This window comes from Chanos chanos, chromosome 2 (assembly GCF_902362185.1).
Source record: "Chanos chanos chromosome 2, fChaCha1.1, whole genome shotgun sequence".
In the NCBI taxonomy this organism is placed as follows: domain Eukaryota; kingdom Metazoa; phylum Chordata; class Actinopteri; order Gonorynchiformes; family Chanidae; genus Chanos; species Chanos chanos.
In genome coordinates this window covers 42,745,801-42,759,387 of record NC_044496.1, presented here as the reverse complement: position 1 = coordinate 42,759,387, position 13,587 = coordinate 42,745,801, and the positions used below count along the sequence as shown (strand labels likewise).

The 13,587-nt window shown below is 40.2% G+C and overlaps 1 protein-coding gene across 1 annotated transcript; it reads left to right on the top strand.

The window, feature by feature from the left end:
- The first annotated feature begins 586 nt into the window (after positions 1-586).
- On the top strand, positions 587-12,806 carry myot (myotilin). The gene is made up of 17 exons (XM_030765361.1): positions 587-594; positions 983-1,130; positions 1,690-1,743; positions 2,392-2,533; positions 2,682-2,705; positions 2,873-2,992; positions 3,408-3,579; positions 6,108-6,911; positions 7,118-7,262; positions 8,023-8,124; positions 8,868-8,905; positions 9,501-9,515; positions 9,815-9,947; positions 10,061-10,268; positions 10,516-10,681; positions 11,391-11,524; positions 12,676-12,806. Exons 1-17 carry the CDS (start codon positions 587-589, stop codon positions 12,804-12,806), a joined length of 2,544 nt encoding a protein of 847 aa, XP_030621221.1.
- The last annotated feature ends 781 nt before the right edge of the window (positions 12,807-13,587 follow it).

The window sequence follows — 13,587 nt, the reverse complement described above, 5'->3', positions numbered from 1 at the left end:
CAATTATAGGTTTGACTTAGCCCCCTAATTCTACACACCCCATAAAAACATACATACATACATACATACATACATTCATATGTACATATGTACATACATACATAAGTAATCCCACAGAAAACAAAATAAACTTGGAGAGGACATTTGCTCTGTGCATTTTATGTGAATCATGTTTAACAGAATACTACCTAAAATAAAAAACAACATAAAATAAATTTAAAAAAATAAATAAAGTGAAAAGGGGAATAATCCTGGCATACACTTTTGGTCCACATATCAACATTATCTTAGTCTCTGTTAGATCAGTTGGTTCATTACTATAATGACTAATGTATCATTTGCCTATGAAGTCAGTGCAGTGCCTGGTTTATCAGTCTCCCTCAACATTTTATCAGATAACTTCATACTTAGCAGTTTGAGCTGAGATATTCGTTATGTGTGTGTGTGTGTGTGTGTGTGTGTGTGTGTGTATTTGAACTAATTTAATATTCATTTAAACACACTTAATCCCAATCTTACCGATTTATCTCTGTGTTTAGACATCACCACCTGGGCACATAACGCCCCCCTCTGAGATACCTGAAACATGGCGCAGTAAGTAACATTAGCATCTAGTTTCTATTTTCTGTTTACATCAGAATAATCAACATATCAGAATTTTCTTAGAGTCCTTAAAGTTGTCTTGCAGGATTTTAGGATACACCAAAAAATACCAGTGTTTGAATTAATATTACAGCACACATACATACATGAGCACACATACATAATCTACCAAACATAATCTACCATACATGAAATCTATCAAAATGTCATAATAAATTTTTATTAAGGCCTAAGTATGTTGTTTTAATTTAACTTTACAATGTCTTACTGAGACTAACAAAGGCCGAGAGTCTGTTTCACATTCTTACAAAAAACTTCAGCAAATATCCTATCACTTCCTGATAATTTTGCAGTGAACTGCAAACCCCTTATTTTTCAGGGTCCAGAAGAAGACTGCCACTATGTCCCTGACCATCTCCTCGTGCTCCAGAGAGACCTACTCCTCGTCCTCGTCCTCCTCCTCCGCCACTGTGGTCCAGCAGAGGCACTCCACTCTGGTCCAGCCCCTCTGCATCAGTCCACAGAGAGTATGTACCATTAACAAACATACCCACAGAGAGACAGTGAGCACACACAGCAGTCAAGTGCCCTTTCTTCTAAAGCACACACAGGATAACATCTACAGACACACAAATCCCAAATATAATCTGTAATATAAATGTTAATTAATCAGAATCAGAATCAGATTTATTACACAAGGAATTTGGTTCCGGCCACTGGTGTCTCTCTAGTACTACAGGCAATATACAGACAATGTACATATTATTTACAGACCAGAGTACACACGGGTATGTAATTAGCAAAAATGTCCAAATACATTGGATTGCTGCAAAATCCATATATGCATATTCACATGAAGCAACATGAGGTTACATCAAATTTAGTTACAGTGTTATATGGCACATTGAGATTCAGCGGGCCTTTTTGTTTATTTAAAGTTAAATTGTCCAAAAGAATTCAAGGTCCATTGTTTATAAGTACAATACTATTTAATGACCCATCACCAACATTTCCTAAATGGACATATTAAATGAAACTAATGTTCACTGGTATGCTTTATTCGATTTATGGATCTTTTGTTTCTAGACACAGAGCCCATCACAGTACTCTGGGAGTGGAGTGGCCCCGACATTTGTCAAGGTAATCGGAGAAGTGATATTCCTTTAGCGCCACCCAGTGGCACAATATGGATCTGCAAAGTGAAAGCTTTAACTCTCTGTCTGTACCAATAGCCTGTATCTACCTGTACATCATATGACATATCAATGTTTATTCAGTAAATCTCTTTTAATTACCCTGAACAGCAATCAATGGTTGAGGGCCAACCTGAATTTCACATTCTTGTTCGGTAAAATAGCAGTTTTCTTAAAATATAATTTGATTTGATCAAGGCCTGAGAATGTTTGGGGGAATATAAAGAATTACAGTTTCATCAGCAAATATTTTCCAGAGGATACTGCCATTTTATGAATAAAGCTAACTTTCCCAGATTTCATAACACTATGATGTCAGTGCAACTATATGCATTGATGTGAGGAGTCAGTTTTAAGCGGTCTTTCTGTGTTACAAAAAAAAAGTTCCCTTTTTTAGCCTAATATTATTTTCAAATTGTGAGTCTTTCCCATTTTTCCAAAACAGTGAGTGTGTGTGACCTTGCACAAATGCAGGATCAGTAAAGTTTTTTATGGTCTGTCACCCATCAGCATGGTTTTTAAGTAGAATAAAAGACGGTGAGAACCAAGATAAAGTTTGAATTCATTTGTCTGAGATCCTGTTTTGTTGGGACAGAGTCTTCATGACGTCTGTACGGTGAAAGGGCAGCTGGTGGTCCTGGAGTGTCGTATCAGGGGGACACCACCACTGCAGGTGACGTGGTACCGTGAGAACGAGCAGATTGTGGACTCGGCCGATTTTCGAATCCTTAGAAAGAGTGAGTAAGAGCTCATTCCACAAGATACATTATAGATTCCCATACTTTCGTAATGGTACATGAAAGCATACAACAAAACTGAAACTAAGAGAGATACTTACAGTATATCCCAAATTGTATCTAAGGCTTTGACTTTTTACTCTTTCAGAGGCTAGTTCTACATCTGTTCCTGGTAAGTGGATTTTGGTTTTACAGAGATAGCTTTAAAAATCGTTCCACGAAGAAAAATGGAGAACATTAAGCGAACCGAATTATGTTGGTGGGTTTTCAGGGTTTTAACAGTCAGTCAACCCATGATTTTGTCTCTCATCTGTATTTCTTCTCTTCATTTCACTGTAGAGGAGTTGTGCACCTTGGTCATCACAGAGGCCTACCCTGAGGATTCTGGAATCTTTAAATGCATAGCTTCAAACCAGTTTGGGACAGTGTCTTGCAGTGCTTTATTGGAGGTGTACACAGGTTAGCCCTAACTGCTCAGTCACACTCTTTTTCACCTTCTCTTTTTATTCATGGCCAATGCACTAAAACTACATGAAGGTGTTTGGGGGATATGAGCAGGGAAGCTTGTAGTTCATCCATCGTGTTCAGTCAAGTTTTCTATGCACAACACAGATTCAACAAACTTACGTATCTTTAGCATTTAAAAATTATATTTATCTTATTATGCATTTAGCTTGAGTGAGATCAGCTGTGATTGTCTTATCAGCATATTTATAGATTCCATCTGAAACAGGCAAAAACACCTAATTAAAAAAAGATGTTTAGTACTTGCCAGAAGCAGCGTGACACACTACCATTAACTGACAAATATCCACTGCTAAATGTCAAGGTTACATAGAACAGTTTTAGACATAAACATTGTCTATTTGCCCAGATATTGATGAAGTTTTGGGAGATGATGACATATCTGCCTCTGCTTCGGCCTCTGGAGGGTCAACAGAGCCAGGGCAGGATGATTTCCCATCTCTGCTGCAGGATGCAGCTGGGATTCCCCCTCCAGAGTGGCCAGACAGTCCTGAGGAGGAGACATCACCCACCTTGGAGGAGTGAGTTTCTCTTAGATAGATCAACTTTGTTCCAAGGTTTTGAGAGTACACTTAACCAGGCAACCAATGGCCACAAAAGAGAAATATCCTACTATACCAAAATCAGTAGAGATATGTTATCAAACAAAGTACACAGGTGCAACATATGTCATACAGTACTGTTTATCGTGCTATAATAGTGCTTCTAGCTCTACAGTACCACTAGAGGGAGTAATATTGACAACCTCATAAGAAGTTAATTTAGGAGAAAGTACCTTTTGTTAAGATTTTTGTTAAGATTAGGGTATTAATATTTGCATACTGAAAGTGAAGTCACAATATCCAGAAGAAGAAATGACCTTCTTTGCAAACTATCCTGGCTGAATGAATTGGAAGTTATGAGAAGTTACGTTTGAGAATGAGCATATGATCGTGCTTTCCACTACTGTAACGTCAACCAAGTATACTTAGCACCGGAACATAAGCGGTACGGACAGACAGCGTAATATGAATGAAAATAAAGGTTTCTCAAGTTACAGTTTCGGAATTAACTCTCTGAAGAGCAGAGCCCTTAGATCAGCTGGGACTCCCGGTCGCGTCATATTGCGACGTTCAGGAGGAATAAAGAGGCGTGGACGAGTTTATCAGTGTTCATTAGCAGTCAGTCGGTTTGACACGCGTATTGTGTACCGTTTAGGCTCGTATTTTAATTAAACACTATAACACGCCTAAACGAACGACACAGGAACGCAAGACAAGAGCAAGTGAACACAGGTGAGAGATATTAATATTAATGACTGATAATAACTGCCTCTTTCATTAATTGATTAGTAGTGTTTAATATTTAAAATAACGCGCAGAGCAAAAATGTGGGCTGTGGATGCACCTGTTAAATCGTTTTATACTCTTTGGTTGGTTGGCTGATGAATGTTTACAACTGTAGTTATTATATTTGTCGATGAGACTGATATTGGTTTAGAAAGTTTGTTTTGATTGCGTACAGCTTATATTTAAAGCCCTATCGTATGTTACCACTAGTGAAACTTTGAGGTCCTCCAAAGATGTTACCTCGCTATGGCACAAGTAAATGTTTCTCTAAACCAGAAAGTTTTAGACAGTATTGTCCTCTGAATATGACCTTCCCGCGTTTCTTTTCCGACGCCTGGCTATATCAGTCCTGTGGTGCAATGTTACTGGGGTCTGGAATGCGTGATGTCAGTGAAGTCTCATACACTGGTTTCTATATGCTGTGTGGATAAGAGTCGCAAAGGACTTTCTTTTTTTTTTTTTACCTGTTACCTCGAAACACTGGAGAAAAAAAAAGTTTCCATGGAGCAAGTCTTGCTGCAATGTTTTCTGTTTCTTTGAATTAATATTCAACCAGCAAGACGAGTTCTTTGGTTTCATTTTGGTCGTCGATTGGGGAATTCCTGTGTTTTAAATGTAAATTCCAGATCCATTCCTTGCCGTTGTGAATTGTAGGTACGCTACATGAATTATCCCTAGGTCTTCAGTTCTTAACGTAGTACACCTGGTATGCCATTTTCTGTGTGTGCGTGTATGCACGCGCATGAATTTATGTGTGTCTCGCTGAGAGACAGTGAAGCCCCCTTTCCATCTGTCACAGTAATGGAATGTTGGACACAAGACCTGGAGTGAAGAGATCATGTTCCATCCCCTTTTACCATTTCTCTGTCGCTGTTTTGTTGTATCAGAATTTAGGTAGTTAAGTGTTAGCAGGTGTGTCAATGGGTTTTATGTAGATGGACAGACTGCCTGTCCCCAGTGCCCCATTTTTAGAAATGTCAATACATCTTACTTTGTTGAGGCCCAGTTTTTCTTAGGGCTTGTAATGCTTTTGTGGGTTATCTGAAAGACTGAGGGCCCTTTAGTGGCGAGAGAGCCTTTAGCCATAACGCACTTCAAACAGTGTATGAGTTTCAGAGGAGCTGTAAATGAACTGCACCTGCCAACTGATGTCAGCCATTACTTCAAGCTCTGGTTTTAGCTGCTTGGACATTTAAAGGAAGCATGCATAAGTGTTCACTGACTGTTGTACACATTCTCTCCTTTACCCTTCATCATTTAAATGAAGTCTGTTTACTTTTTAAGTGTGAAGATAGTTAATAAAGTAACTATTTGAGGAAGCTCATCAATGCACCCTAGTAGCATGAATAATCCCCGTGTGCTGATAAGTAATGTTCAACACTTTTCGATCACATTGGATTGCACAGTTGACTTTTAGTAACACTCATTTCAGCATTACTTGTTTCTTTTGGAAGCTGACTCTATCTTTTCACCTTTGCTGTATAAAGTTGTTTACACTCATTTTTTAAAAAGAATGTAGCGAACTAGCCTCTGGATGTATCAAAAATATTATCTCCAGCAGTAAGTAAGCAGTTATCTTGAACAACTTTGACCCTTATCTCTACAAGTACTCTCAGTGGGTTGGTATTGACCATCATTTCATTTATTAATTGATTTCAGAGCTTGGCAAACCCTGACTGTTATCAAAGTATGAATTCAACCATATAATCATGTTTCCACAGCTCTCCTAAATTGGCACCAACCAGTGAAAAAGAGGAGAAACCAGAAAACGCTGCTATTGAGAGCAACTTCAGTTCTGAGCGTCAAAAGTCTCCAGAAGCCCCTCGCACCCCTCCTCTAAAGGAGATCAAAAACAGTGTGCCTAAACCGTTCACCCTCGCCAGCAAGCTGAGTAACCTAACACAACCCAGCAGCAGCAGCAGCATGAGTGTTGCTGACCTCCCCACCTTCTCGCCCTCACTCTACCCACCCAGTGCCTTCAACTACGAACGCCCCCGCCATTTCATCCAGTCCCAGCCCCACTTCAAGGCCCCAAGTTATGACAGTGTGCAGTCCAATGGAAACAGCAAACCCTCTTCCACCTCCTCCAACCTGAGCTCTCCCCTTTCTACCCCAGCGTCATCTGTGAGCCCATCTCAGCCAGTGCCCCCTCGTGCCCCTATGCGTTCCAGCGTCACTCTTATCCCCAGGGTTCCCAGTGCACAGTCCAATGACAAGCGATCATCGCCAGCAGCTTTTCTCTGTTCCGTCCTACCTTCACAACCAAGCTCCCAGGCTAAATGTATCTCTGTTCCTCTACCCCGGTCCCCGTCCCCTAGGTGCTCCCCAACACCCCCCAGCCCTTTGCCCAAGCCCTCAGAACCAGCTGTGCTACCAGCTCTGCTACCAACTATTCAGCCAGCAAATCATGCACCACCATCCCCAACTCCACCTCAGATGTCACCAAGGTCCCCGAAGACTCCGGTTCCCCCTCCACAGACCTCATTTGTCTCCATGCCTGTGAACTATAAGGGGGCTCCCAACACGTGAGTCCCGCTTTCATACAGTTTAAATGGCAATTAATGTTGTTTTGTATTGTTTCTTACTTGTCAGTGTCAGTAGTATGATTATATGGAAAATTAGAACAGACTTCATCAGTCTCTTGCCTATTAAGAAGCGTGAAGTTCAGAAATGTGACTAAAATACTGAAGTGTTACTAGCCACATGCTTATGGCATTTCCATATTACACAGCTTGCCAAAACCAATCTTGAAGAAGACTGTGTCCCGGCCAGTCTCACGCTCCACAGATGAGGAGATTCAGGGCTCAAAAGATGCCCTAATACAAGACCTCGAGAAGAAGCTACGCAGCAAAGAGGCTCGGCGGAGGAGTAGTCAGGTATTGTGTCTGTTTTTCTTTCCAGACTGTCAAAGATGTCTTTCCCTACAACGTTACCCAGATGTATTGCCTCTATTCTTTGATTTTAATTGTGCACCCTAAAGAATTTTGATGTAGAATGCTGAATTGAGTGTAGTTTGTACCATTATCATGATTTCTGCGAACACAGGGCTCTTATGACAATAGAACATGTGTGCTGTCACAGCAAGTTCCCGTCACTATTTGTCCTGTCAGAAAAAAAATTGTGTTGAGTTTTTGACTGTGGAATGTTGCATGCTCCTTTTTGAGTGCAATGTGCTCTAGCATGCTCTTGCAAGATCAAAATAGCTATGTTCATTTCCAAGCTCCTAAAATTCCTTTGTTGCCGTGGAGACCAGTGTCTCTTCACTGAGAGATTGTCCAGTTCAGAGTAGGTGGCACCAGTTAATGCAGGGTCTCGATCAGCTGTGGATTAACCACTCAGTACATGCAAAATGGACCATGCCCACAGGAGACTCATGAATGACAGCTGTTACCTTATCTCCTGTGACAGATGAACTTTCAGTTGTTCATTTGGCATTCAAAAACATGACAAGGAGAAGTTGCACCATAATGATGACCTAGGCTCAGGTTGCCCTCAACTGATCCTAATCTCATTCATCATGACATATGATGAAACTGACCGTAGAGCCTGTATCCTCACCCCTCTATACCTTACTCTAAGGCTGTATCTTCATCCCCCCGTAACTGACTCTAAGGCTGGTTCCCTGTCCCCTGACAGAAGCTGTCCTATGAGGAACGCATGGCTCGGAGGTTGCTGGGTCCAGATAATGCTGCCTCGGTCTTTGATCTTGAGAGTTCCTCCGACTCACAACCTGAGCAGGTATCACATATTTAAAAAAGCCTTCAAAATGATGTCAAGTATCTAAGTGGGGGCTTTATCTTTTGAGAAGAGCGAAGCATCATTTTTTCAGTTTAGATATATTTCCTTTGCTGATGATCAGAATGGTGTTAAATGTCAGTCAGGAGCAAAAAGCTAAAATGTCCCAGAGCGTCATTCTCCAAACGCCATGAGATCACTGATGAAGCTGGTTTTGTGAAGCTTTAAACTTGTGTTTGTGGCTGTGCTAAGATTTGTGTCCTTTGTACTGCATGTTCTGTGCCTAAGCCCCTGTCTTCACTTGTCAGTCTATCTTTGTACAACTGGAATTGTGTAAGAGATGCAGCCTCTCACAAAAGATACCAGCCAGTCCATGGGCCAGAAATAGCAAGCGTGAAGCCTGTGTGTGCTTGTGCTATTCTGATGCGGATCCGTCATGTGGGATGCCAAATTGTACACGTGTCCATTGTGGACTACACAAGTAAACAGTGACATTTTAACAATATGTCATTTTTAACATTCAGACACAATTCTGCAGGAAAAGCAATGAGATCTTCACAAAACTAGTCCATGTTAAGAACCTCAGAGACTTTACTAAATAGTTAGAGATTACTCATTTTAGACATGATGGCATACACAGATATCAGGCAACGGACAAACACAATTAAATGAAATCCGAGGGAAACCTATGCTTTAATTTGAATTGTTTGGTAATACGTGCATTGTTTTCTCTACTGTTTTAACAGCCAGATTCTCCTGAGGGACGCCACACAGGAGGAATATGGTAAATTCAAAAGAATTAAAATAAACTCCTCATTCAAAATCCTTTTCAAGTGTATCACATTTTACACATACCACATAATAATGGCTGTAGAGATGCCTTACGAGGCCTCCGGACCTCACCCGGGGGTACACGTGAGAAGGCTGGCATATGTGAATGAGCCAGGCAAAGGCTACATTGTCCTGTACAAGATTAGCTTCTTGGCATCAAAATTTGTTTGTTCATTGTTTATGGAGGGTTCTCCCGGGCACCATTTCCATACTGCTACCCCTTAACAGGGATAATTTTAGAAACAATACTTAGTAAGATTTTTATCATTGTAATGTCATTCCTCATTAGATGGATATCCCATTTGTTGCTGCTTGTTGCATATCCCAAGCAGGAATGTGAAACCCATTAGGTTACTCATTTTATTCAAGCATGTAATCAAATGGTTTAAAGGATTTAAGAAATCTTAATTATTTAACTGAAGGAAAGACTATGCTGAATACTTGCAGACTCTCCCTCCCTTTAACAACTATGTTAAATTGACCACTTCTGCCCCAGGAGTGTACTAGAGATGAATGATTCAGTGAGTAAACTCACCTTAAGTGCTCAGCCACTACCTCTGCATGTGAATGTCCCTGGTCTAATACTGTCTGATAGTAAATTGTGTACAGAGCAGTGTTTCAGTCATCAGTGAGATTTTGCCCGGTTCCTGAGTTTGAATAGGGTGCCTCTGAAAGCAGATGGAAGGGACCCCTATTTGCCTGTGTTTGCACTCAGTCATGTTAATGAGGAGAGAGGAGGGTTATTGAAGGGTGGGCTTTGTTCCATCCCTCTCTCTCTCACACGCTCACACAAACACACGCGCACACACACACACACACTCCTCTCATCCCCTCATGTCCGTTTCAAACTTTCTCTAAGGAGCAGCAAACATCTCTCTGGAGGAGACAGTAGTGAAGCGTCAACCATTCAGGAAAAGTGCTATGCCCCTCGGTTCCTCCAGGTGCCTGAGGATCTTACTGTGGAGGAGGGCCGTTTCTGCAGGATTGACTTTAAGGCATGTTGATCTCAGACTTACTAGGCAAATCAGTTAGACAGGAACTTCAGTTGTGCTGTATTGATTGCATATTGGGTTTTGTATTATTTTAAACTGTCCCTGGATTTTCCCAGGTTGGAGGTTTACCAACCCCAGATGTGTCCTGGTACCTGGATGGGAAAGCCATTCGCCCAGATGACTACCATAAGATGCTGGTGTCTGAGAAGGGTGTTCACTCTTTCATTATAGAGATTGTGACAGTGCACCATGCAGGCGTGTACGAGTGTGTAGCAAAGAACCGCGCTGGCGAGAGTCGATTCTCCTTGCGTCTGGATGTAATTGGTGAGTGCATTGTACATCATGTCCAGTCCATTCTGCAAGTCTCTAATGGTTTAATTGAGGAATTTAATAATATGCCTATGTAATGTTTGTTTACTATTTTGTGTAGTTCTAAAACAACTATTTAAATATTGTTCTCTAAGAGTGTGTTTCTGTGTGTGTGTGTGTGTGTGTGTTTCTGTGTGTGTGTGTGTGTGTGTGTGTGTGTGTGTGTGTGTGTGTGCTTGCGTTTGCACTCCCCCTTACTCAGCTCAGGAAGTGCTGCGTCCTCCTACCTTTGTGGTGAAGATGCAGAACTGTCGTGTGCTTGAGGGCGACACAGTGAGGTTAGAGTGTAAGGTGGCAGCGTCCCCACCTCCTCAACTCTACTGGAAGAAAGACAAGGAAATGCTGCGCATTGATCCTACCAGAATGAGGTCTGCTATTCATTATCATATTTGCTGTCAACAGGATTGGAGTCAAATATGAAATATTTTTTCTGCTGCGTTAGTATTAAATGATAAATATCAGTTCTATAGAGGATGTGATGTAATGCTTTGAGAGTTAGCTTATGAATTTAATATCCAAAATGCCATGCTCCATTTAAATGTGTTCACCCTTTGAAATCAGGTATACATAACACAAGCCAGATGACTTTCATATTTGGAATTCAGTCCTGTCACAAGGAATTATTTAAGTATATTTCACTTTAAGCTCTGTACATATTAATAGTAACAATGGATATTTAATGACTTTTGGGGGATGTTTGACTTCAAACACTCTTAGCCAAGCTTAGAAACTATATTGTTTGCATAGAGTAGATTGGTACATTTTTGTATGTTTAGCTTTCTTAAACTAATTCAACTCTATAACTCAAGTGAAAAACAAATTCCATTGTTATATGTGGATAAACTTACCTAATAGTCAGAAGTGAGTGCAGTAGGTACAACAGAAACAGTGGCTCTAATGGCTAAAGAACTGACTAAATAGTTTATGGTGCTGTTAATTCATTCCTCCTTTCTTGTACATAATTGTCTTGCTGTTCAGTCAGATTTGAACTGTAAAAAAAGAAAAATATATTCTTACTCCTTTTTTTTTTTTTAATTCAGGAATTTTACATTCTTTGACTTGTTTGGCCTCTCTCAGTCTGACACAGGATAGCTCTGGACGCCAGTGTCTGTTGATTGAAAGGGTGGTGAAATCAGACGCAGGCTGGTACACTGTGTCTGCCATCAATGAGGCTGGTATGTCCACCTGCAATGCCAGATTGGATGTCGGAAGTAAGTGAACATATTTTATATGTCAAAGCTTAATTATTATGTGTTTCCACTGTATGTGTAAATTGTGTTATGTCCAGAGATGAAAAGGATTTACACTGAAGAGTGTATGTCTATGTGAATGAGATATAGAGACAGAGCGAATGAAACTTTACTAAGATTCGCAGGTAACAGTCAGTCTAAAGCTGCATTTTATATTATACTGTCCCTTTTCCAAGTCTATAAATATTTTCCTTAACATGTCATTGAAAAGACATCTGGTAATAGTGTCAGGCATAGCAATAGCAATGGTTTAAATGGTTTATGTGTACCTAGACACTATATCAAAACACCGGTTATTTATAGCACTTTGGGGTCAATAAAAGGGGGCAATATCTTGTAATTTCCCCCCTTTCTCTGTGTTACCATGACAACAAGGCACTTAGGAGCTGTCAACTAGGCCTTATCAACTAGCACTCAAAAGACCTTACTTTGTTCTCAGCTAGCTTAAATATTTTCCCTCGATCGCATAACGTGCCATCTGGCTACCGGACCACGTACAAGGGTATTGAATTATACTCCTCCAGTTCTAAGCACTGAATACAAGCAGTCTGCAATGGACTGTTTAAGAGGAGTGTTGGTGAGTAACAGAAGGACAGTGGAGCAGACTTGCTCTCTCACGGAGCACGACCCTCCTCCTCCTTTCCCTGCCAGTTTTAGACTGTAACTTAATACAGCAGAGCTTAATACAGCACAAGTGGCAAGCAGCGCCGCTACAGTTTTTGACTGTTCCTACAAGTCATTTAGACAAAAGCGTTTTCACTTTACAAAGTTATATGATGTTGTTGTTTCCTTTTGAATTTTTTTGGTCATTCTAAAGTTCTTTGGGTGACTCGTACACAGTTTAGCTTTTCCATTTTAGATTCGGTGAAAGCTATTGTTATGTGATTAACAATAATAACCTTTCCAAATAGTCAACAAAAATAGTTTGACTTTTCATCACTGGGTATCTTATTTATCATCTGATCTTAAAGTCTTAGGCAAGTCCAAACATTATTGTGGGGTCATATTACGGGCAGTTTACATATAATCCATGTGTAGCCAAGAATTATCTCTACTATGACTGCATTAGCTGCTCTGTTCAGGCTCTAAATATAACCCTTCCTGATCCTCAGCTCGTTTGAACAAGACTACCCCTGCTGCCAAGCCACTGAAAATGCTGCCCATCATTAACCAGTTCTCTGCCCTTGGCTCTGACAGCAGTCCACGACACACTGCCCCTCTCTACGAGAGTGAAGAGTTATAGACTCAAACACCAACCATAGGTATATATCATTTATCTACAGACTAATCTGGTCTCTCTTCTGTTTTTTCTCTTTTCTTTTCTTTTTTTTTTTGTGAGGAATTGTGGGAGGGCTAAAGCTTGCTCTTTTCACTCCCACTGTTCTTCTTGGTCTTCCTGGACTTCTCTCTGTTCCCCTAGCTATTGTCATATGCACTTTATGTTGTGCCTTTTAATAGTTTTGGTTTCCCAAGGAATGTTTCGTGATGTGTTTACCATTCCGACGGAATCACCTGCCTCCCCACAAAGATGCCCCATGGCACGTTACACTGTCATAAAATAAAAGGGGTCCTGTTGGTTTGCTGTTGTAGTTAGAGAATGAACTGTGTATCTTTTGAGTACTGTGATATGAAAATTGAGAGAAAATGTTTTTATGATGAAACATAAAAGTGGGGATGTATGTCATAATATTTCTGATCATTCAGATTTACAGCTAATATATATATTATTATTTATTTGGGGATTTTAAAATTTATGACATCAAATTGCCATGACATTGTTGGTCAAAATCTGAAATGGCTGAGGACATACATAACACTGTTTTTATGTACTGTATATGATGTGAAATTGAATGAATGAGCAATAAAGTTTTTGTGACCATTCATTTTTTTCAGTTTTGTGAACTGTGAGTGATCTTTACTGTAGGCTTTTAAGATGTTGATTGAAATAATTTTACAGGTAATAAGACAAATTTGTAATTAGTGTTTAAAACATATGATTTTGCCAGGGTCATTACATTACATGG

Bases quoted from the DNA above. Each gene is read 5' to 3' on its own strand.
- myot (XM_030765361.1), top strand. The intron at 9,948-10,060 runs GCATGTTGATCT...GGATTTTCCCAG, and splicing joins TCTGCAGGATTGACTTTAAG to GTTGGAGGTTTACCAACCCC. The intron at 10,269-10,515 runs GTGAGTGCATTG...CCCCTTACTCAG, and splicing joins CTTGCGTCTGGATGTAATTG to CTCAGGAAGTGCTGCGTCCT.